This window comes from Eptatretus burgeri, chromosome 12 (genome assembly GCF_056783735.1).
Source record: "Eptatretus burgeri isolate ZD-2024b chromosome 12, Ebu_testis_v1, whole genome shotgun sequence".
In the NCBI taxonomy this organism is placed as follows: domain Eukaryota; kingdom Metazoa; phylum Chordata; class Myxini; order Myxiniformes; family Myxinidae; genus Eptatretus; species Eptatretus burgeri.
The window spans coordinates 41039098-41064472 of NC_140972.1; the positions used below are offsets into that span (position 1 = coordinate 41039098).

A 25375-nucleotide genomic window follows, 5' to 3' on the forward strand; every position below is an offset into this window, starting at 1 on the left:
TGTAGCCAGATTTAGGTTGGGAAATAAAATTATTGATTAGGAGACAGTGACAGACTTGTGGATGTGTAGAGGGGACGTAGTTTAGCTACGTAGTGTTAAAAGGAACGTGCTGTAGTTTAAGGGACGACGTGGGAGCACGAGTTAGTTAGGGGGTGCAGTTAGAAGGATAGCAGAGTTCAGCGGTGTGTGTGTTGAGAGTTGTGAGGTGAGTACATGGTGAGTGAGTGAGGCCAGCGGGTCTGTGTGAATGGAGTGATTGGGGAATGCATGGTGCGATGAGTGATTGGGGGAGGAGTGACTCCCGCCAAGGACCCCGGGGTCAGTATAAAGTGAGTTAGGGGGTTAGTCAAATTGAAAAATGGAGGTCGTTTTGTTGTTGGTGGGTGTGTAGGCTCGAAACCCGTTTGGAGGGGGTGCAGGAGCCCTGTTGACGGGCTTGGGAGCGTGGCTGCGAAGGTGAGTATCGCTGAGTGGGTACCCCGGGCACCAGGCTAGTCGGCCGTGGTAGGCCAAGGGCCCATGGGGGCCGGATAGCGTAGTGGGCACGGGTGCGCCTGCTTGGTGCGGGGGCCCGGGCGCCATTAGCCGCGTGGGCAGTGTTGTGGGCACGGGTGACCTCGGAAAGGGGGCCCGGGAGGCCGGCCTGCCACGTGTGCGTTTCAGGGGAGGTGCCATGGGGAGCACTCCCGGTGTTAGGAGCTGGTAGGCTCGGAGGCAGTGCAGTGCCCGGGGTGCCATAGCGGGAGATTCGGCAGAGGGTCGTGCCTGCCAAAGGGAGCCACGTGTCCCAGCCAGGAGACCGTGTGAGGGCACGGAGAGAAAATTGGGGGGCGAGGCCCGAAATTGTAAGGACACCAACACAGGCGACGGGAATCTGGGTTGTTAGAACCAATAGTTTAAGCGAGAGGCGCTTGCTGAAAGCCCCGGGGTAGTTTAACAGTTAAATGGTTAGGGTAGATTAGGAGATGTACCCCTCCGCACCATCCATCCCCTCGCTCTCGTTGTGGGCCGCTGGACCCACTTTGGGTTAGATCGCCGAACTCTGGGGAGGCCATTCTGAGGCTTCGTTGGGCCTCGGCACAGACGCTAGCTCTCCCTTGTTCTTCTCCGGGAAGGGAACGTAGGGGTTGGGAGTAGGCTAGGTGACAGAATAGGTTAGCCGAACAAGGACGATAAAGGGGTTAGGGGACGATTTATAGTGGGGAGTAAAAATAAAAACAACAAAAAATAAGTTGGGGCTAAATTGGGGTTTGACAAATTAAGGGAGTGGGTATGTACAGTGACAGGCAAAGGCGATAGGTTGGGAGGGAGACAGGTAGGTAGGTCCGAGCCCGCCTTCCAAGTGGCCAGCACCACCGCACTCCCTCCACCAACCTCCATTGAACGGCAAAGGCTGGCCACTTCATCGGCTGGCCGTGTTTTGCTTCAAGGCGGAGGCCGGCCAACTTCATCGGCAGCTGTGTGCTGCAAGGCCTGTGCCGGCCAGTTCATCTGCTGGCTGTTTTTCTTCGAGGCCTGTGCCGGCCAGTTCATCTGCCGGCTGTGTTTGCCTGCAACGGTCTTCTTCTGCGGGCTGTGTTTGCCTGCAGCGGCCTTCTTCTGCGGGCTGTGTTGCCTGCACCTTTGCCATGCCATGCCCACTGCCCACGTACACCAGCCCCGTTCAATTTTTGCTTTGCCCCCCCCTGTTCATTTCCATGTGCGCCAGGATCTGAAAGCAACAGTTTGCAAGCTGCAAGAACTGCCCTGTTGGCAGCTACAACACGGGCCTGCAGTGGCGGCCCGTGCACCGTGTTTGTGTTCATGCATCCATTCGTTGTGCTCATTGCGTGTGCCACTTGAGCTGGCACGGAGACTGCGTTGTGCAGCCCAAGCACCGTTGTGGTTCACTGAGTTCAGTTCAAAAGGGAAGGCCTTGGACTGCGTGTGAGCAGCCAGCCACGTTCCCTGTCACCTGCATCGTTTGAGCCAGAGACTGCATGTGGGCAGCCTGGCTCCCTGCTAACTGCCTTTCTTTGCAGAGTTCAATGATCCTGGGCCATGGTTTAGTGTAAAATTTGTAAGTTAAGGTAAGATGTACTGTAAATATGAGTGCGGCCCCGGGCATGTCTGTCTAGCGCCGGCAATTTTATTTAAGTCGTCCGTGTGAGTGAGTTTGTTTAGGTAGTTACGCAGCCCTCAGGTTATTTATTTTGGGGACACGAATACCATGAATGTCGCACTCAGGGATCCGTAGGTAAAATGTACTAGGGGAAAACTACACATGATGGCACACGAAAATTTGACGACTCGGGACGAGTCTGTAAAAGGGAAGGGGGTAGTGTTGTGGTTACCAGATTCGCAAACCACCATTCAGGTCCCTTAGGTGAGGTATCTCGGTAAGTGCATGTGTAGTTAGGCCCAAACCCGTTGTCTAGTGGGAATACATGTCATTTATACGTGCTGCGACTCTTCAGGATAGCCGTTTTTCTTTCACTATCTTTATTTTGGACCAATCGCCATCACCACAACCACAACATCAACCACCAACCACAACACCGCTTCACCACAACCGCCACGACCTTTACCCGTCACAACTCGCCACCATCGCATCACCGTCATCTCGTGCCACTCATGGGCACCGATGCTGGACTCGTGTAGGGCGCACGTTGAACAGCGTGTACAAAATCACGGATTTTCTGCTTCAAAAACGGATCCAAAAGGACACACGCCCACTTTGCCGTCCAATCGGTGAGCGAGGGCGATCTGGCCCGCCCCAGGGCGATCGATATATGCAAATTTGTGGATCAAAAAGCCTTCACGCCCACTTTTTCTCGGGCCAATGGGGAGCGAGTTGAAAGGTCAAAGGGAGGGGGTCAAAGGCGAAGTTACGGGGGGATAAAAGGACGGTGTTCGTCAGTCAAAGGAGTAGTAAGAGTCGCAAACGAGAACGAAAGAAGTCTGGAGCCCGGCCTGCAGTGGCTGGAGAAGCTGAAGAGAGTCGGACGAGGGGTGCTCGCGTCGGTGCCAGGGGCTGGACGCCCGAGGGAGGCCGGCAGCGCGACCTGGGCGAGGTGGAGACGCACACCAGGGATAATAAAGAGCCTCTATACCCCGTGCCTCAGCAACCCCCTCCTGTCTCCCCCGCGCTGAGCTAGTGCGACCAAGGGGGCCCCGTGCTCCCACCCCCAGCCAGGCACTGTCCACGAGGCCCGCGGGTTGCGGGGCCATCGCGCTCCGCGTCTCATCACCAGACGGGTAGGCCCGACCAGGTCTCGGCCCCAGGCCTACCTCATTCTTGAGGGTATTTCTTTTCCTTGGTTTTGGGTATGTGTTGTCGGCGCCGTGCCTGCAGAAGTAGAATTGTATAAGTGTTGCCGTGTGCTCGGTAGTCGGTATTAGCTCTGCACTGTGTTTTCACTTTTATGTTTGCTTTTTGTGTAAATGGGAATTGTGTTTTCTTTTTGTGTGCATTTGGTGGAATTGTATTTGTGTGCTTTCCGTTCGTCGCGAATAAATGTGCTTTATTGTTGAACTGTTCTCCCGCCGCTCGTCTTTTCCCCATTGAACCCCCATCTTGCTTCACGTAAAGGGTTGGTAGTGGGCTGAATACGCCCGATAATTAATCGAACTGCCGAGGTCGACGATAACACCGCCGGTTATTCTGATAGCACGGAACGGGTCGCTAAGGCCCGTGTCCGGCTTCGACCTGCGGCGAGGTGCGATCGCCCGGTCTACCCTCCGCGTGGGTACTTAGGTAGTTCGAATTTGGCGAGCAACCCTATCCCACGCGGGGGCTGATTGGCTCGATCGCGGTGAGACCGAAAGGTCCACCCGTGACTGGTTCCCGGCGTTAGTCCGAGAGGGTCACGACTGGATTGTCCGTCCGGTGGGCGACGTGCCGCGATTCGAGTTACGTGGCCGTCGCACGCCGGCGGGCGCGAAAACCGCAACAATACAAACAAACAAACATACCGAGACGAGCCGAGCCGAGCCGTGCCGTGCCGTGCTGAGCCGAGCCGAAACAAAAACGGAGGTGGTCAACATGTCAAAATATTTTTTATTTTTTTTTGCCAAGTAACAAATGGAGTCAATCAACATCAGTGTCAGAAACTTAAAAAAATTTTGCCAAGTAACAAACTTACCCAAATGCAATACCCTCTCCTTCAGTGAGGGGAACACAAATTCTCTCCCAGCACAGCAATAGAGAAAAATTATATTCGCCACCGATGGACTTCGTGTGAAACGGGGGCTTTTGGATTTGGTCTCGATTTTCATGTCCCTGCGTGCGTTCCTGCATCAGCAACCAAATCTCTGGCATGTATGGACTGATTTTATTCACACTTGGAAAAAGACAACAAATGATGGTAAATATATGCACATCATTTGTTTTCAAGTTCAGATCCAATTGGCTGACTGGCGGCCATTTTAGTTTTTTTTAATCCGATGTTGAACACTTCCTCAGCCATTTATCGGACATGCATTTACAGATCTTGTTCAAACTTGGCACACAGATAAAGAATGACGGCTTTCACGTGCATGTCCTTTGTTTTCGATATCAGATCCAATATGGCTGACTGGCGGCCATTTTCTCACTTAAATGTGTCCCCAACTATTTTTCAGAGATGCATGATCTGATTTTGCTCAAACTTGGCAAAAGCACAGTACCTGATGGCATACATATGCTCCTCACTTTATTTTGCGATTTGATCAAAAATGGTCGACTGGTAGACTGGTGACCATTTTCGTTGTAAAAAGCCCAATGTTGAGCACATCCTCAACTATTTCTTGAACATGCATTTACTGATGTTGTTCAAACTTGGCACACAGATATATAATGAATGATGGCTTCGATAAGCATGTCTTTTCTTTTCGAGATCTGATCCAAGATGGCTGACTGGTAGCCAATTACTTACTTAAATGTGTCCCCAACAATTTCTCAGACATACATGGTCGAATTTTGTTTAAACTTGGCACAGGCACAATACACGAAGGCATACATGTGCATCTCTCTTTATTTTACGATCTGATCAAAGATGGCCGACTGTAAGACTGGCGGCCATTTTAGCTGTACATAAATATCTGCTAGCCCTTTAACTCCGTCCAGCAAAATTACTAAAACAACGGGGGCTATGACATTTTATGTCTTTTTTACTTGTTAAACATGATTCATAGAATCATTCATGCATTGTTATTATTGTTTTTATCATCATAAATATCAAATGTGAATATTCATTGTCTTTTATTGCAATCGAGTTTGGGAGAAACAAAGGTGGTTTCAAAAAATGGTTCCAGCATGTTTAAAGTACCTGGATATTATTTTTGCTCAAAGGTGCTTCTGTCATGGGAACTTACCCGTGCAGCCAGTGGAACCCTTCTTGACTGTAAAGCCATCCAGACAATGACACACAAAGGAACCGTGTGTATTCTCGCACCTCCCGTGAATGCAGATGTCAGGATTAAGTTCACACTCATTTACATCTGCAGGAGGTTAAAAGTTGCAATTGAGTATTAATTTTTGAAAAAGTTATCTTTTTTCCAGAGACATCCAAAATAATGACATCGCTATCCAGCATGAAAGTTCATGCTCAACTAACCAGGTTAAGATGGATTAAAGACAGAAGGTGGGGATAGAAATTTTTTCTTTCTTTGAAAGCTCATGGAAGAATGTGTGAATGAGTGAGAAGGACACAAGGAGACAATAGACAGATCAACATATTATTGTATGTGGCTTTTGAACATGTTTCCAACATCATGAGAGAAGTACTTCAGACAGGATCACAAACAGCCACCCTGATATATCCTAGTGTGTGTGTGTGTGTGTGTATATATATACACACACACAGTGAAGCCCAAAATTATTCATACCCTTACCAAATTTGGAGTATTTTGAATCATATTATTTACGGAATGAGTTTCTTCTGGCTTAAGTTACATAAGAATGTGACAAACAGCTGAAAGAATCACTGCAAGAGACATTTCAAGAAATACATTGTTTTGGGGGTATTTTATTGATAGATTTACAAAAAAATGTCATGTCCAGAATTATTCATACCCAAGTTTAGATCAGTTCAAAGTCACATTCAGTAATCAATGGAAAAGCCTCTGTTTGTGATTACAGCCTCCAAACGGTTTTTATACTTGCTCACAAGGTTTTTGCATGTCTCTACAGGGATTTTGGCCCACTCCTCCTTCGCAAAGGTCTCCGGGTCTTTGAGGTTGGAAGGCTTCCTTGCCATCACTCCTGTCTTGAGCTCCCTCCACAGATTCTCGATTGGGTTGAGGTCCAGACTTTGGCTTGGCCACTCTAGAACGTCTACATCATTATCCCAGAACCATTTTTTGACTGACTTTGCGGTGTGTTTTGGATCGTTGTCCTGCTCATACGTCCAATGCTCCCTGGGGTGAAGTTTCTCTGTGGACTGTTTGATGTTTTCCTCAAGGATCTTGATGTACTGCTCCTTTTTCATGATGCCATCCACTTTGACGAGATTGCCGGGCCCACTGTCTGAGAAACATCCCCAAAGCATTATGCTCCCGCCTCCATGCTTGACGGTCGGGACTGTGTTCTTAGGGTTGTATGCTTCACCTTTCTTTCGCCAAACGAAAGCAACATCTCTGTGCCCGAAAAGCTCCATTTTCGTCTCATCCAACCACAGAACTGAGGACCAAAACCTTGGATCTTTGTCCAGGTGAGCTTTTGCAAAGGCTAGACGAGCCTTTCTGTGCCTGGGATGGAGGAGTGGAGTCTTTCTTGGTCGGCGTCCATGGAGACCCCCCTTGGGCAACGTCCGCTTGAGTGTCTGCCTTGATATCTTGGTCCCAGACTCACCAAGGTTGTTCAGGAGAGCCTTTATAGTGATCCGTGGATTGTTGTTGGCCTCTTGCCATACATTTCTTGCCAGACAAGGCGACACCTTTGGCTTCCGACCACGTCCTTCAATGTTTTTTACAGTGTGGAACTTCTTGTACTTCCTAATTATGCTTTGTCTGGTGGCAAATGGCACTCGGAACTGCTTCGAAATCGCTTTGCAGCCTTTTCCCTCCTTGTGAGCATTCACAATGCACAGCCGAAGGTCCTCATTGACTTCTTTCTTCGTCGCCATGCTGACAATGACCTGAGAATGATTGCATCAGCTCCCCTTAATTTATAGTCTAAAAGCAGAGTGTTGTTCGAAACATTCCTCACTGTACATTCAATAGACCAGATTTGTAATGCATTCAGATTGTATGCACACATCTTGGAATAATTGCATAACATTATAAAGAATCTTAGGAATATCAAAAGCATGTGCATTATCACAAACATTGTCCTCAATTCTGAGACTTGGTGTGGGGTATGAATAATTTTGGACAGGCATATAAACAGAAATCTTCACATTTCTATTGTTATGCTAATAATGTTGAGCCAAAATATATGTGGATTTGTACATGCCAACTAAATGTCCTTGGGTGAAGTGAAAGTTCCACCACTCCAGCTTGTAGGAATGAGATAAATGTAAAACTCAGATTTTTAATAGGGTATGAATAATTTTGGTCTTAACTGTATATATATATATATATATATATATATATATATATATATATATATATATATATATATATATATATATATATATATATATATATATTGCCATGGGGGTAGCCGGCCCAGGTTAACCCCCCCCCACCCTCCGACCTAAATTGTGGTGATGGGCGATAACAATTTCAGCCCCAGGACAGCCGAGCTGTTCCTTATTAATAGGAGGCGGACACGTTGATCCTTGGAGATTATCACAGTGCTCAAAGGGCATGAGGAAATGGCAGATGGGCGGAGGGGCACAGGGAATGGATGCACATAAGGGGTTTATATTCAAACCCCACTACAAATACATGGATACAGTTTATTAAAATGGAGACATTTAATGAAAATAAACATATTTACAAAGGACAATAATTTAAAAGGTAAGAAGAAGGGAAATAAATCCTAAAGTTGAGGCACCTCCTCACACAGACTCAACTACAGACAACGGCAAAACAAAATAAAAAGAAAACCCTTCCTTTCAACTATTCTTGAACTTAGCTTGGCCCAGAGCTGGTCTTTGTGGAACTTGGAAATGAGGTGCTTCTATTCGCATGTGCAGACGCGCACAACAAAATGGCACCTCTCGAAGCGGGACAAACACATGCCAGGCAATCCACGAGCGGCACTCCACACCAAAGCTCAGAGACCCAGTGCAACAGCTCCATGCGCCGATCGTCCTCACCGACCCAACCAAGGGCAGAAGGCCAGCGTCCTGATTCACTACGCGAGCCAAATTGCCTCAACACTAATACAAGGGTCGTGTCGTCCTCATTGGCACGTGCTCAACCTCTGATCTCACCTCTCCAAAATCCACAACCCCCTTCCTCTTTGATCATGGCTCTCCAAAAATGTGCCAGCTTACTGAGTCTGATGCCTCTCAAAATGCGCCAGCCTTGAATACTCGCCTCTGCCTGACTCCCAAAAACAACTCTGACTCGTGCCTTCCTCAAACTGACCTCGTACATGCGCTCTGCCAACCTCTCGTCCTATTCAGTGTATGATGCTTCCCCATGCCCTCTTCCTCTTCGGGTATCACGGCTTATGTTTATCTGTGTCCGGGGCATAGCGGGCTCACACGAAACCAGGGAAGGTGGGGCTTCTTCCTGCTCGGCTAGCTTCTGATGTCAGGCCCATCAATCATCTCTCGGGGGTGTGACTTCACCCGTTGTCACCTTTTGAAGGTGGGGCTTTGTGCCTGCTCAGCACGTTTGCTTTAGGGATGTGTTCCCCACCTTCATTGCCGAACTTGAAATATAAAAACAGAGGGAAAAGTCACAGAGGGGCGATTACATATTGGGGGAACTTATTCTTAAATCCGAGCTAATTAACACGACACCACACCCTTGTGTGGTGACATGGAACACTTAAGCTCACATGTTCCATACTTAGTTACATCGAGATGCCTCCAACATGTCCAGGGACCAAGCAACTCTACACAATGCAAATTATTCCTGATTAAATTATTTAATCTACCCCACAACTGTAACAATATACATACATATATATATATATATATATATATATATATATATATATATATATATATATATATATATATATACATACATATAATCTCTAAATTAAAAATATATATGTATATATGATATGTTGTTCCCCCTCCATCCTCTCCCTCACCTCAAATGGCCACACAGCTGACACTGCACGTGAAAGGGATGGATGCCTGAACTCTGTGTTTGCTACTAAATCTTGTGTCCCAAACCCATCGCTTCCTGTAGCCACCGAACCCAGATGGCATCAGCCCACTTGTCGGAAAAACCTGCGCTGCTGCTCCTGCTCACCCTCTCTCTGATATACTTATCCTCTCATTTGCTCAATGTCATCTGCCATCTGCTTCGAAATCAGTAAACATTACCACTCTGCATAAAAAAGGTGCAAAAACAGATCCCTGCAACTCCAGACCAATCAGCTTTCTCCCAATCATCAGCAAGGTTGTGGAATCCATCATCACTTCAGACATTAAATCCTTCCTCTTCTATAATGGCTTGATTTCTGATCATAAATTTGGATTCAGACCAGGTCACTCTACCCTGGATATGCTGCTTCTGCTCTCCTAACAATAGATGGAGATCCTCAATGCCAGACATGAAATCAGATCCATCTCCCTCGACATATCACATGCTTTGGTCATGGTATGGCACCCTGTCCTGCTCACCAAACTCTCTTCCTATGGTATCCAAAGACATCTCCACTCATGGCTCGCAGACTTCCTCTCCTGTCTCAGCGAACGTGTGGCCCTGAATGGAGTTCTCTCATCCCCTCTTCCTGTCCAGGCTGGAGTTCCTCAAGGCAGCGTTCTGGGCCCTGTTCTTTTTCTGGTTTTGAGCAATGATCTCTCAGACTCTCTGGAAAATCCCCTTTATCTCTTTGCTGATGACTCCACCCTCTGCCATACCATCTGTCATCCCTAAGATCGGCAAGGAGCAGCCTTTTCACTGTCTACAGATCTGGATAAAATCACAAGCTGGTCCAACACATGGAACATGTCTTTCAACACTGACAAATCTCACATTCTCAGGATGCCTCTCCAAAAGAATCCCCCTCATGCCCCTCCCCACCCCTCCATCTACTTTCTCAACAATCCTCTTGCAGAGGTCCTTTTATTCAAGCTTCTGGGTCTCACTATCTGCCATGATCTTTCCTGGGAAAGCCACATTTCCAACCTGGCCTCGAAAACCAGTCGCCAACTGAGCATCCTCCATTGTGCAACGCCCTTCCTTGGCACACCTTAACTCCTGACCACATCCAAAGCTTTTGGCTGCAGCCTAATGGAGTACTACTCTCCCCTCTGGGCTGGTGAATCCACCTCTCACCTTTCTCGGGTTCACGCTGTGGAAACAAAGGCATTTAGGATCATTGGTATCTCCTGCCATGAGGCTGAGACTTTGGGTCACTCACTCTCTCACTGTAGGCAGGTCGGTCGTCTTTTTGTCTGCTACGGTCCCCTCACCGGCCTCCCCCCCACTCTGTCTGAGATATGTCGTCCCCCCCCCCATATTTCCACAGGGTGCTCGTGGTCCGCCAGCAACCCTCTTCTGGTAAAACTACCAAAATCAAGAATCAATGCTCACCTTAACTCTTTCATTCCTCTTTTTCTCTGCTTTTGGAACAAACTCCCATACCCTATTCGATCTCACTCTTCCCTCCAAGTCTTCAAAACAGCTGTTCACCACCATCTCTTATCTTCCCCCATCCAAAACCACGATCTTTTCTACCCCCACTAATCTACACCAAACCCATCTTCAAATTCCCTGCTTTCCTTCCTGAAAGTCCCTGTTGTGTGAGGACCTAAAAGTCCCTGTAGTGTCCTTCTTATTTACCTTTTGTACTCTGCCCCCATCCCTCTCGCTTCCACAGATCTCCTCATGTCTCTGTTCCCTACTGTTTTAACCTTCCCTCTCCTGCCCCTCTTGTCTCCTGCTCCCTTTGTTGTGCGTTTGTGTGTTTCCTCTTATACGAACCTCAACAGTGCATACAAAATATATATATATATATATATATATATATATATATATATATATATATATATATATATATATATATATATATATATATATATATATATATATATATATATATATATATATATATATATATATATATATATATATATATATATATATATATATATATATATACATACATACATACATAGAGCCTGGTGTTGGCGCAGTGGTTAGGGCAGCGGCTTGGGATCCAAAAGGTCCTGAGTTCAAGCCCCGTTGGGCCACTGAATTAATACACCAGGGGGCTGACTCAGCCTGTCATCCTTCTGAGGTCGGCAAAATGAGTACCAGTGTACTGGGCCGGTGTATACCCCGATTAAAATAGGTGTACCATATCCCTGTGTCGTAAGAGGCGACCAGGGTTGCGTCAGGAAGGGCATCCGGTGTAAAACATGTGCCAAATCACTATGCGGATCATATGGATGATCCGCTGTGGCAACCCCTAACGGGAGCAGCCGAAAGAAGAAGAAGATATACACACACACACACATATATATATATATATATATATATATATATATATATATATATATATATATATATATATATATATATATATATATATATATATATATATATAGTCCTCTAATCCCTCTCTGGATCTTTTATTATATAACGGTGTTACATTTGCTACTCTCCAATCCTTCGGTGCTGATCTTGACTCCACTGCGGTGTTAACAATGTTGGTTAACATCACGCTTATCTGATCAGGCACCTCCCTCAAATCTCTCAGATGCATATTATCAGGCCTTGGAGCTTTCTGTTCTCTTTGCTTTCCTAACTGTTTATTTACTCCATTCATTCCGACCTGAAACTCTTTGAAAAGTCATTCCCACTTTCATTTGAAGGGAACAGTTTTCAAAACATGGTGGAGAAATCCAGCATGTCAGTGTCTGGAATTGCTAAAAGCACAAAGGCAGTCCTAATCCACAGCCAAGATTCATCAGAAAGAAAATGCCATTTGGCAGCCAATCCAGGCTTTCAACACCAAGATGTGTGTGGAATGATGTCAAGCATGAAACTGTGGGGTGGGTTGCCAATGAAAGTATTTGCACTCGGTTTTACATGCCAAGTTCATTATGGGAGATAAAATAATGATTTCACCTGGATAAAATGTAAGCAGTTTGTGTGCATCATTTAGTCCATTGCACTCGTACTTCACAGGAATTGTTGGTACCTTTAATTTCCTCAAGGGAAGTGTATATTTGCTTACGGTAGGTGCACATGACCGATGCAATAAGATAAGAAAAAAATAATCCAGATGTATTTCTCAGGCCCATCGTATAAATTGAACTATATTTGTCTTCTATGATTTTATTGGGAATAAGATACGACCCTCTTGTCTACACCATATACCAGCTGGTTTGATATTAATGGTTATTCCACCCACCCCACCCCCCCCCCCCCCTTTTCAATACTGAGTATTGCATGCCAGCCTTTGCAATAACTCTAAACTTTTGGAAAAAAAAATATTAAAAGTCTCATTACTAAATAATTAATAAGCATATGACAGTCCTTAAGGCCCTGTCACACCTTGACGTTTTAGCCAGCTTATGCCGACGTATGAAAAATTTCTCTAAAACGCTGGCACACGTCGAATACGTTATGGGTAAGTTTTGTATACGTTAAGAGCACGCTGAAGCACGCTGGCATACGTCGTAGTATGCCGAGCTCATCAACAAATTTTAAGCATGCTCAAAATTTTCCGACATGCTCGGCGTATGACTCACACGTTCCGCATACGCTGGCCATAAGTTGTAGGCACGTTATACGATCGTTGACACACGTCGACACACGTTACTTGTAAGTTACTCATAAGTCAAAACACGTCGAGGTAATGTCTAGCGTACCCGAAACTTATTTCTAACCTATGAGTAACGTACTTTGAACCTATGTGTAACGTATCTCCAACGCATATTGACATATGTAGACATATTTGACGTCTTCTGGACGACCACAGAACTTAATGAACGTGTTTCTAACTTACAGCTACCGTATAATGGCGTGTTGACAGCGTTTAGGGGAATTGGTATATAAAAATGGGGTTCACAGGAGGAACCCGTCAGTGTTCCAGACTCCACGTTTTTTTTTTGTTTGTTTGTTTGTTTTCTTCAGCATGACGGTGATGTTGTCACTTCGATTTCTAGTGCGGTTATGATTTAAATCGTTGAGCGGCAGCCTATTAATAGGCTACGCCACGTGATCGTTGGCGATACGCTGCCGCGCTATGCATAAGTTAGACTATCGTTGGGCATAGGTTGTGAACACCGACAACACGCTAAGCATTCGTTGGTATAAGTTATCTATAAGTTATCGAAACGTTCTGCGTACGTTACTAATACGTTATGCATACCTCCAACTCGTTATGAATACGCCCAGAACTGAAAAAAACATCAATAGTTCAGCGTACCCCAGCGTTTTACATACATTTTGATACGTTGCCATACGCTGGCTAAAACGTCAAGGTGTGACAGGGCCCATAGAGACAATATTTCATTTCAGAGAAACACAGAGGTTTCAAACAATGGTTCCCAATCCCATGAGTCAATATTTAACTTCAAGGCAAGGCCCTGAGGAGGTGGAATAAATGACAGAACAACACAATCAACAAGAAAAGTTTGCATGATGAAGTGGTGCATGGGTAGAGAAGGAAACTGGAATCATCGCTAATGATAATCCTTGGGTTCTGTGCACAAGCCTGGTTGCGGCTCAACAGTTTGGTGGCTGGCTCGGGACCTTAGGGTCCTGAGTTAGAGCCCTGTTGGCTATTGAATTCACACCAGGTGGGGTTGACTCAGCCTGTCATCCTTCCGAGATTGGCGAAGTGAGTACTTGTGTACTGGTAATAGGGGCATTGTGTCAGTGGCACAGCCGTGACCTCAACCAATTATGTTATCTGCAGCATTGAACTGCATAAGAAGGAAGAGGAGGCTCTGTGTATGATGACTGCAGAGTTGGAAACTTCATGAACTTCACAATATCAAGGGATGAGAGTTAGGGCTAGCATTGCGAAAGGAGTAAAATCATTCCAGCCCTCATCCCACACTTCTCGACTACATATTGTTTACTTCAGTTTTGTCAAGGTGAAAAACTATGTAATGGTGTGTGATCTTACCGGTGCAACTCTTGAAGTCTGCAGAGGACTCAAATCCATCATAACAGATGCAGCGGTACTCCCCTGGCATGTTGCTGCACTGCCCTCCATCACAAAGATGTGGACTGTCTTCACACTCATCAATATCTGCAGGCATAGGAAGGAAAGAAAAGTCATCTCTTCCTGGTTTTTCTACCTCAACACCCCACACCTTTCTCTGCCACCTTGCAACAGAAAGAAATCGACCTTTTCCTCATATTTCAGACACCCCATCATCTGAATTTAATCTTATTGATATCTGAGTTATTCTTTGAATACTCTACAATATAAAATGAGATAAGAACACTTCATGAAATGACTACTTTACAAATGTTGTATGTTTATTTATCGATATATAAGGTTGTAAGAAATATATTGTCCAGTAAAACATTTAATAAGATGATCCATTACCAGAGCAGGTGCGCTGATCAGGAAGTAGTGCATAGCCATATTCACAGCTACACTTGTAGCTTCCATCCGAGTTGGTGCAATGAGTATCACAACCTCCATTCATGATGGTGCACTCTTCAACATCTGCAGGCAAATCCAGGTGATAGAAATTCTCATACTTATTAATACCAAGTTTTGAGGGTATTACATTTTGATGTCTTCTTAATCGTTATCTCTCCGTGGAATAAATGCAGCATCTAGTGAAGTTCAATTTTCCACAAAAGAACACAAATCAAGACTCCTCGACACCCCCACCCCCAACCCCATGCACCAATGTTCTACTCATATATACATTGTGATAATGGACAAAGCATTCTGGTCAAGACAAGAGGCAAAGCTTTGCAAAAAGATACAAAGCAGTCAAGTTTAGAATGTTTAACTTTAGGTCATGGAGGTTAATTAAAAAAAAAAAACTTATTTAACAAGAAAAACACGAGTCATGAATGTTCGCTGAAGAGCTGTGGGAAGGTAGAACCTTTCAGAAGAAGAAACAAAATTAATGTTAGGTAAAAAGAAAAACTGAAGGATAGATTGTGTAAATTGTAAATAAAGGTTCAACATTATTAGAAACACACAATCAAAGTTTTATGGTGGGCCGACAGAATGGCCTGGAGGAATGCACCCTCTCCTCTCAGCTAACTAGCCTGTGTTTGAATCCACACCCAGCTGTAAACTGTCATCCTGTTGTTCATGGGCAGGGTGATTCATCAATGTGTGTGCTGTCGCTCGGATGTATGTTAAGTGTGTGTGCTGGCATGAGTTGGTGGACGTTAAGGATCCCATGGTTTCCTTCGTGAAGATTAGGCGAACTATCCCGGCACCATGGACAAATTCCAAATTCCTGCCCGAACCTATAGAGGGCATTGCATCAGCGGCATTTCCGCACAGTCAGCCAATGATGCCACCAAGCAGCCTTGTGATGCATATTGAAAGAAGAAGAAGAAGAAGAAGAAGAAGAAGAAGAAGAAGAAGAAGAAGAAGAAGAAGAAGAAGAAGAAGAAGAAGAAGAAGAAGAAGAAGAAGAAGAAGAAGAAGAAGAAGAAGAAGAAGAAGAAGAAGAAGAAGAAGAAGAAGAAGAAGAAGAAGAAGAAGAAGAAGAAGAAGAAGAAGAAGAAGAAGAAGAAGAAGAAGAAGAAGAAGAAGAAGAAGAAGAAGAAGAAGAAGAAGAAGAAGAAGAAGAAGAAAGTTTATGGCAATAATTAGTACTTTAACTAACAAATGTATTATTTCAATTCTAGCAGGTAATTGTAGTAAGAGAGCAACACAGGCATGCAAGAGAAAGGAGGAAAAAAAACAACCTCTTCTGCATGTGAAGCAAAAACCTGCTGACAAATTGTGGCATTGTATGATCGGGTGGTGTTGAGAACAACAGTAAATGGGAACACTATATTGCATCATATTATCCCTTTGCATTGTCTGAATGTGACTTTTATATAATTTTGGCCGAAAAGATTTTTGGCATTCTATTTTCCGAGTTGGAATCTGGCCAAGACAACCTTGAACATTAAACCTTGCAAACCATGAATGTCTATTGGTACAACAACTCAATATGATCACTCGGTTTCCCTTATTTTGAATTCTAAAGCATAAGAAACAGCATTATGGTTGAACACAGCAAATTAACAATCCTAATGGATGTACCAATGCAGCTTTGATGGTCAGGTGTCACTTGGTAGCCGATGTTGCAAGAACACTGGTACGATCCCACCATATTAATGCAGCGGCCATTTCGGCAAAGATAGTCACTGAAGGAGCACTCGTCCACATCTGTCAATGGTAAGAACATCTTCATAAATCGTCTTTAAAAAAAACTACAAAGGGTGATTTAGATAATGACATCACCGATACTCACCAACACAAGCCTTGCCATCTTCGCTGAGGTCATGCCCAGAAGGGCAATTGCACTTGAAGCTTCCCTCAGTGTTGATGCAGGTACCACCGCGGCAAAGCAGAGGGTCACGCTCACATTCATTAATATCTGCATGAAGGTGACATTCGCACTTCACAGGTCGATAAATATGTATACCAATAAACCTTGAACAAAACAATATCTCAATTTGTGGATTTCAGCACAAGCACCTGCATTCCAACATAATCTTCAATCATTGCTTGCAGTATAAGCAAAAGCCACGAAGCAATATATATATATATATATATATATATATATATATATATATATATATATATATATATATATATATATATATATATATATATATATATATATATATATATATATATATATATATATATATATATATATATATATATATATATATATAAACCGATGAGCAGAATCTAGAACCAGATTATTTTTTGGCCTTCATGCCTCGTCTCCTCCAGCAACTTCACAACTATTCTGAGCTTGAACCAGGATGAAGGAAATTTAAGAACTGCATTCCAACTAGCAGGGTAGATATTTGAAGCATATGACATAATGTTAATTAAAATATGGCATGGTGAGATTAATGGTTGTTCTCTGGAGGTTTACCTGGGCATGGCTTAATGGAGGTAATCACTCGTTCTTTGCAAACATACTGCAACAAGTAGCACCTCTTTATAACCCTTGGTTAAAGTCTTGTGCTTTTTGAAAAAAAAAATAACTGATGAAAGTCTTCATTTCATTGGTGATGATTGGTGTCTGTGATATAATACTTTTTCAAGGTTGTGTGCCCAGTCTCAAGGTTTATTTTAGGAGTCACAAACTCATGAATTACTAAAACTAGAAGGGTCTGTCTGAGTGTGTATCAATCACGCTTCATTCTAAAGGTTTTCTGCTGTCATAAAGTAATAAAAATGGTACCTTTGAAAAGCAAATAAGTTGATTTCGTTGGAACAAAAATTTGTATCCCTTTAATCATAAAAAACCCTGTTTTAAAAGCCTGTCTTTTCAGAATGGAAGAAGAAGCATAAATAGGAGCTTAATGCAGCGCTTCCAACAGTCTTATTTTACGACTGCGGGCATCCTTTAGAAGGACATGGATGGAGCACGCAAAATTATGCATGGTAATATTTCTCGCATCAATAGAGAAATATATAAAAGTACATGGAAGAAGCACACAAAGAACAACAACCATAACCACCATGGCAGCAGCAAGAATTAGAACGGCACGCGGAAGAGCATATACCTCCGCCAGGCTAAATAGTTTATGTTTTGTATCCCACTTATAGGCTGGATCTGGATCAGGACCTGAAACAAAATTGAATCCATTCTTTATTGTCACACACCCAACCTGTCCACCAAGTTTCGTCCAAATCCGTCCTTAACATTTTGAAATATCATGCTATATGTAGTTTTTGGCCCTATCTCTCAATGGTGAAAAATCACTTTAAAATTTTAGTATCAGGATTTGGATCTTCACCAAAATCTAATCATTTTGTCCTTGTCACACACGCAACCTGTCCATCAAATTTTGCCCGACTCCTCCACAACTTTTTGAGATATCCTATTCACAGAAAGACCAACAGACAAACAGGCAGCCGTGAAAACATAACCTCCACTCACGCTCAGTGGCAAAGGTAACAATAACTGTGTGCTATGAAAGATCAATTTTTTTTGTGTGTTTCACTTCATTTTACATCCTCAATCCACAATGAAATTCACAGAGAGACATGCAATATGCTTGTGAAGTACAAACATGCTGTCTTTTGATTAAACCCGTCACCCAAGCGAAGGGTAGGCATGCCCAGTAATACTTATAAAGGAGCACAAAAAAGTTGCAAACTAATTAACGTGTGATAGTGAAGAGTTACAGGAGTTGCAGCTGCATTTGAGATGGTATGCTCGGCAGTCAAATCCAATGTTGCTATCATCACAAAATTACTTGATTTGTGAGCTTGAGTCCTATGTGAAGGTGATTAGGCTTTAACATTGACATGCTGTGCAGGTAACCGAGCAAAGGCTTTCCCCCACGCTGTCAGCCGACCTCTCGGGGCGGATTTTCGACATTGCCTGCATGAGTCTGGAATGATTTAGCAAGCACAAATGCTGACAAGAACCGGCCCTGAATTGCACATTTTGCAAGTGGAAAGACGACAAAAGTAAGCCGAGTAAGATGTACGAAGTGTGGCTGTAAAGTCACAGGACAGTTTAAAACATACAGGAAATTTAAATGATGCACTCTGAATTGGTCCGGCATCATCATGTTTTGAGATGCAGAAGTTATATTGTCGATGTTTGGACGGCTTCATTTGAAAATGGTTTATTTTGTTTTTTCAAACAGTTGTGTTGCAGCAATTCTGGGCAAAACATCAGGTTGTAGTTCAGGGCTAATACCAATCAAAGACTATTATCATGAGAGAAATTATGGCATTCAAAGTTCCACGAGAAATGAGAGGCACAGGAATGTGAAGGAGCCCATCCAGCAATGGTTCCAACTACTCTGAGAACAATGGAATAATGTTTTGTTTTGAAAGGAACAATCAAAAGTAATTCTTCACGTAAGCAAGTTATTCATTCTGCATTTGGAACACCTGGCTGCTGGATGTATTATTTCTGGGGTGCATTCACTGAAAGTGTTGCCCCTTGTAGATCAGGCATTAGGAATTTTGCTACGAGACAAGACCAACAATGGCCTACGCCTTTCAAAGATGAGCAATAATTTTCTTTCCACAAATGTTGTTCAAGCATATTATTACTCCAATCTGAATTGTTTCATACATTTGAGCAGGGAATGAAATGAATAAAGTTAATGATTGCCTTTTTATGACAAATAAAGGAAAACACAAGCAAGTCTGGTCTCCATCACAGCAGTGTCATTTAAGCCAATATTAAATGTATTGATGAGAACAATATAATCGGAATTCACCGACTTGATGAAATAAATTCAGTTTATATTGACTCACCCATGCAGTTTCTCATCATCATGAAGCCACTTTCAAAGCCCTCTAAGCAGTTACACTCAAAACTGCCAGGTGTATTCACACATGTTCCCATCCCACAGATCTCATGTGATATCTTGCACTCATCAATGTCTGACACAGGAAGAAATGAAAGGCAAATGAGCTTTTACTTTAAAAGAGGAAGCTGGGTGTTCAGCAAGTTGCGTGACATGGATGTGATGTTGGCCGTACCTGTACAATTCCTCCCCTCAGCATCAAGCACGTAGCCATTGTCACATTGACACTTGAAGCTGGCAATAGTATTTCTACACTTTCCATTGGTACACATATTTGGAAACACTCTGCATTCATTGATGTCTTTGAAGATGTGTCGGCCCATTGAAAAGTCCCTACGGTTTGAAAAGCCTGGGCCGCGTGGACACAGAAGCTCAAACTCTTTGGTGCCTTGTTCAGGGCAAAGGTCGCAGTCAGCACCCCATGCGTGGCCCAGCGAACAGCAGCAGACATCACTGCGGAGCCGCTTGGGGACAGGATCCACACAATCTTCCTCATCAAAATTCAGGTAACATGTCTCAAAGCGCAGATCTAGGGGTGATGGGTGGGTGTAGATCCCATGTGTCAGCCTACGTTGTCCCTCATTACAGATTTACTCACCCAAGGACATGAACACTTGGAAAACGATGCTGAGACCGAAATTGTGTCGAAGCAATATACAGTGTTACTTATGTCACATAAAAAAAAACACTTGAATGATTCACCTGATATGTTATCATAAGAAACAAAACCTGAGAGGAGTGGAAATTCCCCTTGTATAAGTTATGCAAATATGGCACTGCCATGTCTTTGTAGTACTTTGTAATGTAAGTAATGTAAGTGGGTAGACAAATGAAAACAAATACATATTAGGATGCCACATGTACCACTGATGCTGTTTCCCCTCTCCCCCTCCCCCCAAAACCTGTTTATTATAATTTTTAAAAATTCTTATGGCAAATCCGTGGAACACTGGGGGCAAGTTTAAACATCAGCCCTAGAGGAAGCACAGTGATACAAGCTGTGTAAGGATGTTCAGCTGGACGAGCTGTGCATCGGCCCACCCTTTTAAGAGCCAGGAGCTTTGAGCGAAGACAATATCAGTTGGGCACCGAGTTAAGAATGAGGCCAGAGAACCAGGGGAACAAACAAGCTCAAATATCCAGTGGGAGAATGGACGAAGAGTGCAGAATGAGTTGGGTGAGGGGACTGCAGAGCTGAGCCTCAGTCACGTCCGGTGGCTGGGTGAAGTCTTGGCCAGACCAAAATCAGCCCTGTAGAGCAACGCTCGATCCCAAGCACTCTTTAGGCTCGACCTTTCAACACAAGTTCTTCCGGGTCTAGAAGCGCATGACGCGGTGCCACTTTCCCTCCGATACAGGGTTTTCAAAACTTATTTATTTATTCTCTCCCTGAGATTTTGCCTGCTTGCTTTGCTTTTCCTCACTCCCCTTTATCTCCCTGGTTGTTGCAAGATCTATGTCAGTATATTTGGTGTTCATATTTTTTATGTCCACCCTGCATCAAGATTCTGACAATTTTGTACCTCATGGGGGAGTGTTGAATATTATTATTGAAATTATTGTAATAAATTGTTTGGGAAAGGTGGTAAGCCTTCTTTCCTGCTCTAGCGTCTTGGTGGGAAAACCAGTTTCGGAAGCAACCATTATTTGGCGCATGAACGAGAAGGCCGCATGACTGTGTGCGTTTGCTCGATTAAAATTAATCAAATGGGCTGCTCCGGTTTTGTTGGGGTGAAACTCCTTGCCGTCAATGAGGTCTATCAAGACGCGGACCAGCCAGTTCTCCCAACATGTAACAACATTTCTAGAATGCCATCTTTTATCAAATGGTCTGAATACTCTAAAACAATAAGAACAGTTATCATACAAGTCCACTATTGTTAGAGGTTAGTTCTTGCCCTTAAAGTGAAATGAAAATTTTCCCATTTCAGAACTGAACATCCCAAAGAAAATTAACACGTCACTAAATAACACCTAAACAGAATGAAATGTAAGTGAAAATATTGGGGCAATAAACACAGAACGTATTATCTTCCTGCAGACGAAACTGTTTAACTTTTCTCAACAAAGGCACTCAGTGCTCCTCCATTCAACACAAGCAAAGTAAACCATTTTTCTTTGAAGTATACCATGTATCCGTGGAATAATTTCAATTTTTTTCTTCCTGAAGAATTATTCCAACCACAACCTCTGTGGTCAATTCATGGAGTCACTCACTTTAATCCCATAATGTCAAGCTTGAGTGACTTCTAACAGCTCGGCAAGGAACCGTCAAAGATTTCTTTCTTGCACTCTCATAATGCATGATGTTTGACGCAACATATGATGTTATGTTAATAAAAGTCCTATTGTTTGAAAGTGTAGAATCATCATGCTTTCTAAGCTAAGGAATATCTTTTCATATTATTATTACAGCTTTTAAGCCATTTGAGGCAATGCTAGGCATGCAGCTTGGAATTTTGTATAATTAAGAACAAATATTTTGCTGACATTTTTATAAGCATTCAACATCGAAAGCTTAGTTATATATCCATTCTTTTGTGATGTTTTATCAGCACGTTTTGAGTTTCAATATCAGCCAAGGCCACAACTAGTCATTAATTATTTCGGTATCGGAGACTTTCAGCAAGACATAAGGTGTGATAATGATGCAAAATTAAACAACCTAAAGATGTTTACCAATGCAATTCCTTCCAGTGAGGTCCAGTGTGTGACCGGGAGGACATTCACATTTGAAGGAGCCCGCTGTATTAACGCAACGAGAATTCACACAGATTCCAGGAAACACCGCACACTCATCCACATCTGTAGGGGTACAGTGAGATAAATAAATAAAAAAATTTCTTTTATCGAAAGCATTTTGCTGTATGGTAGCATAAAGGCAACTTAACATGATTTAGAAGATATAATTAAATAAAATAAATGCAATAAAAAGCAGAAAACCACAATAGTAACAAACAATGCACCATGCATCAAGTTTCAGGCAATGAAATTTTCAAATGAGTGCAGAAAACGCTAAAAAGTTCAACTATTTGCTTGTTTTCATACCATGACACTGAGATCCTCTTGCTCTGGAGAGTCCTCGTGGGCAAACGCCCTCTATAATCACACAAGACAACCATGAGTGAGCACACAATGGACAATGTTTAGATTTGTCACAAAAATGAAGCAAGACAGAGAAAGGAAGGCATATGATCAATCAATATGTCGAGAGGTGTTCTGTATATGAAGAACAAGTGGAAACACACCAAGAGGGCAAGGCTCGCATGGGCTTCCCCATGCTATGCCAAGGGTCGCACAACACTCAGAGCGAAGGGTAGCTCCGTTTATGTTCACCTCACAGCTACTTGCCACAATATTGAGCCAGCAGGTCCCTTTCGTAGATTCTGTACAGAAAGGCAGAGGGTAAGTGTGGATCTGGATATTTCTATGACCTTGCTTCGGGCAGACACAAAGCCAGAATAGAAGCTGCATTATCATATTGTGGTTGGTTGCATGCTGTGATGGAATCAAATGTAAAATTAATTTGTTCTTTCGTTCTTATGAAGCATGTGTCTGCAGGATTCCATCAGTTACTGCAGGGGTGCAGCAGTGCTTCTGATGCAGTGTCCCATGCAAGTTGCAGTAGGAATCCGTAATTTAACCTTATCTGTTATCTGATGATAACTCACCTACTCTTTGCAAATAACAGCATAGGATCCTTAATATCGATGAACTAATGCAGGCAGACTGAACAGCCAGTTTAATGTCCATCTGAGGGACAGCACATAAACTGATGCAACGCCCTGCATGCAAATCACCAGGATGACAGTTTATAGCTGGGCCCATGAAGAATCAAACCCATGCAAGATAGCTCAGAGGTGAATGCACGTACCTCTAGGCTATCCCGACAGCACAGTCGAATGGGTAAAGCCACAAAATGAGTATAATAAATATTTTAAAAAAACAACAAATTCAATTTAAAGCAAATGTTTTAGAGTTTATACAATCATATTTCTCAGTGCAGGAGAGGTTCACACAAATAAGACACAAAAATACAAAAAGGACCAATGAATGAAAAATAATAATGAGCACAGTTAAGAAGCTGGCTCATTATTATTTCAGTTAAGAAGAAGTTGGCTCATTAACAGGCAACATAAAAGATCATCTTTATACATATTCACTATAAGGGGAGGGGGAGGGTGAGGGTGAGGAAAATTTGAGAAAGTAGTGGAAGGTATGGATGAAGACAAGAGGAAGGATGGATGTCTTTCCTCTTCTCTCCACACATAAAAAGGGTGAGAATGAGAAAAGAGTAACATGAATTCAAGGTAGTTTGAAGGGGGCAGTGGAGTGCAAGGGCAAAATTCTGGAATTCTGACAGAAATAATATGTTGATGGCATAAAAGAAAGATCATTTAATTGAAAAATGGAGGTGAAGCAAAGAGTTGTTTGGAGAAGATAGAAAAATAAGAGCCAAGATTGCCCTTGTGAAAAAGCAGAATTACGAATGGGGTATATAACAATCTTACCAATGCATAAAAGTTTGGTGGCGTCGAGCTTGCTGTAAGGTGGGCAAACACAATGGAAGGATCCCAGAAGGTTCTCACATTCACCGTTCATGCAGGGGTTTTCAATGCACTCATCAATATCTGAACAATAAAGACATTATGTTAATTTATTTCAAGAGAAGCAATTTGTGCGACTTAAAACAATGTCATGATTTTATTTTATGACATATAAGTAATTTACATTCAACAACAACAACAACAAAAAACGTCAATATGCAGAACACGCAAAAGTGGAGTGAAAACTAGAAAATATAATTTGACATGAATGCCTGAATGGATATGCCTTCCATCCACATTAGATGTCAACAAACTGTTACATTTGATCTCAATTAAAGGTCAAATTAAATATTACAGGTCACGAGAGAGAGAGAGAGAGAGAGAGAGAGAGAGAGAGAGAGAGAGAGAGAGAGAGAGAGAGAGAGAGAGAGAGAGAATGAAGAGAGAGAGAGAGAGAGAGAGAGAGAGAGAGAGAGAGAGAGAGAGAGAGAGAGAGAGAGAGAGAGAGAGAGAGAGAGAGAGAGAGAGAGAGAGAGAGAGAGAGAGAGAGAGAGAGAGAGAGAGAGAGAGAGAGGAAGAGAGAGAAAGAGAGAATGAAGAGAGAGCGAAGAGAGAGAGAATGAAGAGAGAGAAGAGAGAAGAGAGAAGAGAGAAGAGAGAAGAGAGAAGAGAGAAGAGAGAAGAGAGAAGAGAGGGGAGAGGGGAGAGGAGAGAGGGGAGAGGAGAGAGGGGAGACAGTCACCAGACAGGCAGACAGAGTAAAAAAAAAACAACCTCACTCCTCTCTGCATGTGCACGATTGGCACGAGATTCCGTACAATTTGCCAAATTCAGAGCCAAAGTCCTGCTAAACTACAGGTTTGTGTTCCGGTTTGAGTTCAAAATATGACATTCAATTGAAATTAAATAGTTCCGTGATCATAAAATGACATTTATAGATAGACAGACAAATTTAACCAATTGCTTTACCCTGCCTTTCACTTCGTGTGTGCAGGGTAAACAGATAATAGTACACAGAAGAAGCACACAAGCAACAACTATGTGTTATAAAATACCTTTTTTCATGTGTTTCATTCCATTTTTTATCCTCATTGAGACACACAGATAGATATGCAATATGTTTGTGAAGTGCAACATGCTGTCATTTGATTAAACCCATCAGTGAAGTGACGGGGAGGCACCGCTAGTTCTTAATTAAAGCCAGGTGAAGAGATCTTGAACAACAGAGGATTCAAACTGTTTATACAATTTGTGTAATTGCTTGTAGTTGAATGATGGAG

At 43.1% G+C, this 25375-nt stretch overlaps 1 protein-coding gene across 1 annotated transcript in view; it reads right to left on the minus strand.

The window, feature by feature from the left end:
* The window catches only part of LOC147015483 (fibrillin-2-like), a 269758-nt gene that overhangs the window by 122925 nt on the left and 121458 nt on the right, over positions 1–25375 (minus strand). The window contains exons 20-30 of the mRNA XM_085850274.1: positions 24060–24179; positions 22797–22934; positions 22597–22647; positions 22228–22353; positions 19724–20077; positions 19496–19624; positions 16503–16628; positions 16292–16417; positions 14612–14734; positions 14183–14308; positions 5335–5460 (exon numbers count right to left, since the gene is read on the minus strand). Coding sequence (XP_085706400.1) covers positions 5335–5460; positions 14183–14308; positions 14612–14734; positions 16292–16417; positions 16503–16628; positions 19496–19624; positions 19724–20077; positions 22228–22353; positions 22597–22647; positions 22797–22934; positions 24060–24179 — 1545 coding nt within the window. The remainder of the gene's footprint in view (positions 1–5334; positions 5461–14182; positions 14309–14611; positions 14735–16291; positions 16418–16502; positions 16629–19495; positions 19625–19723; positions 20078–22227; positions 22354–22596; positions 22648–22796; positions 22935–24059; positions 24180–25375) is intronic.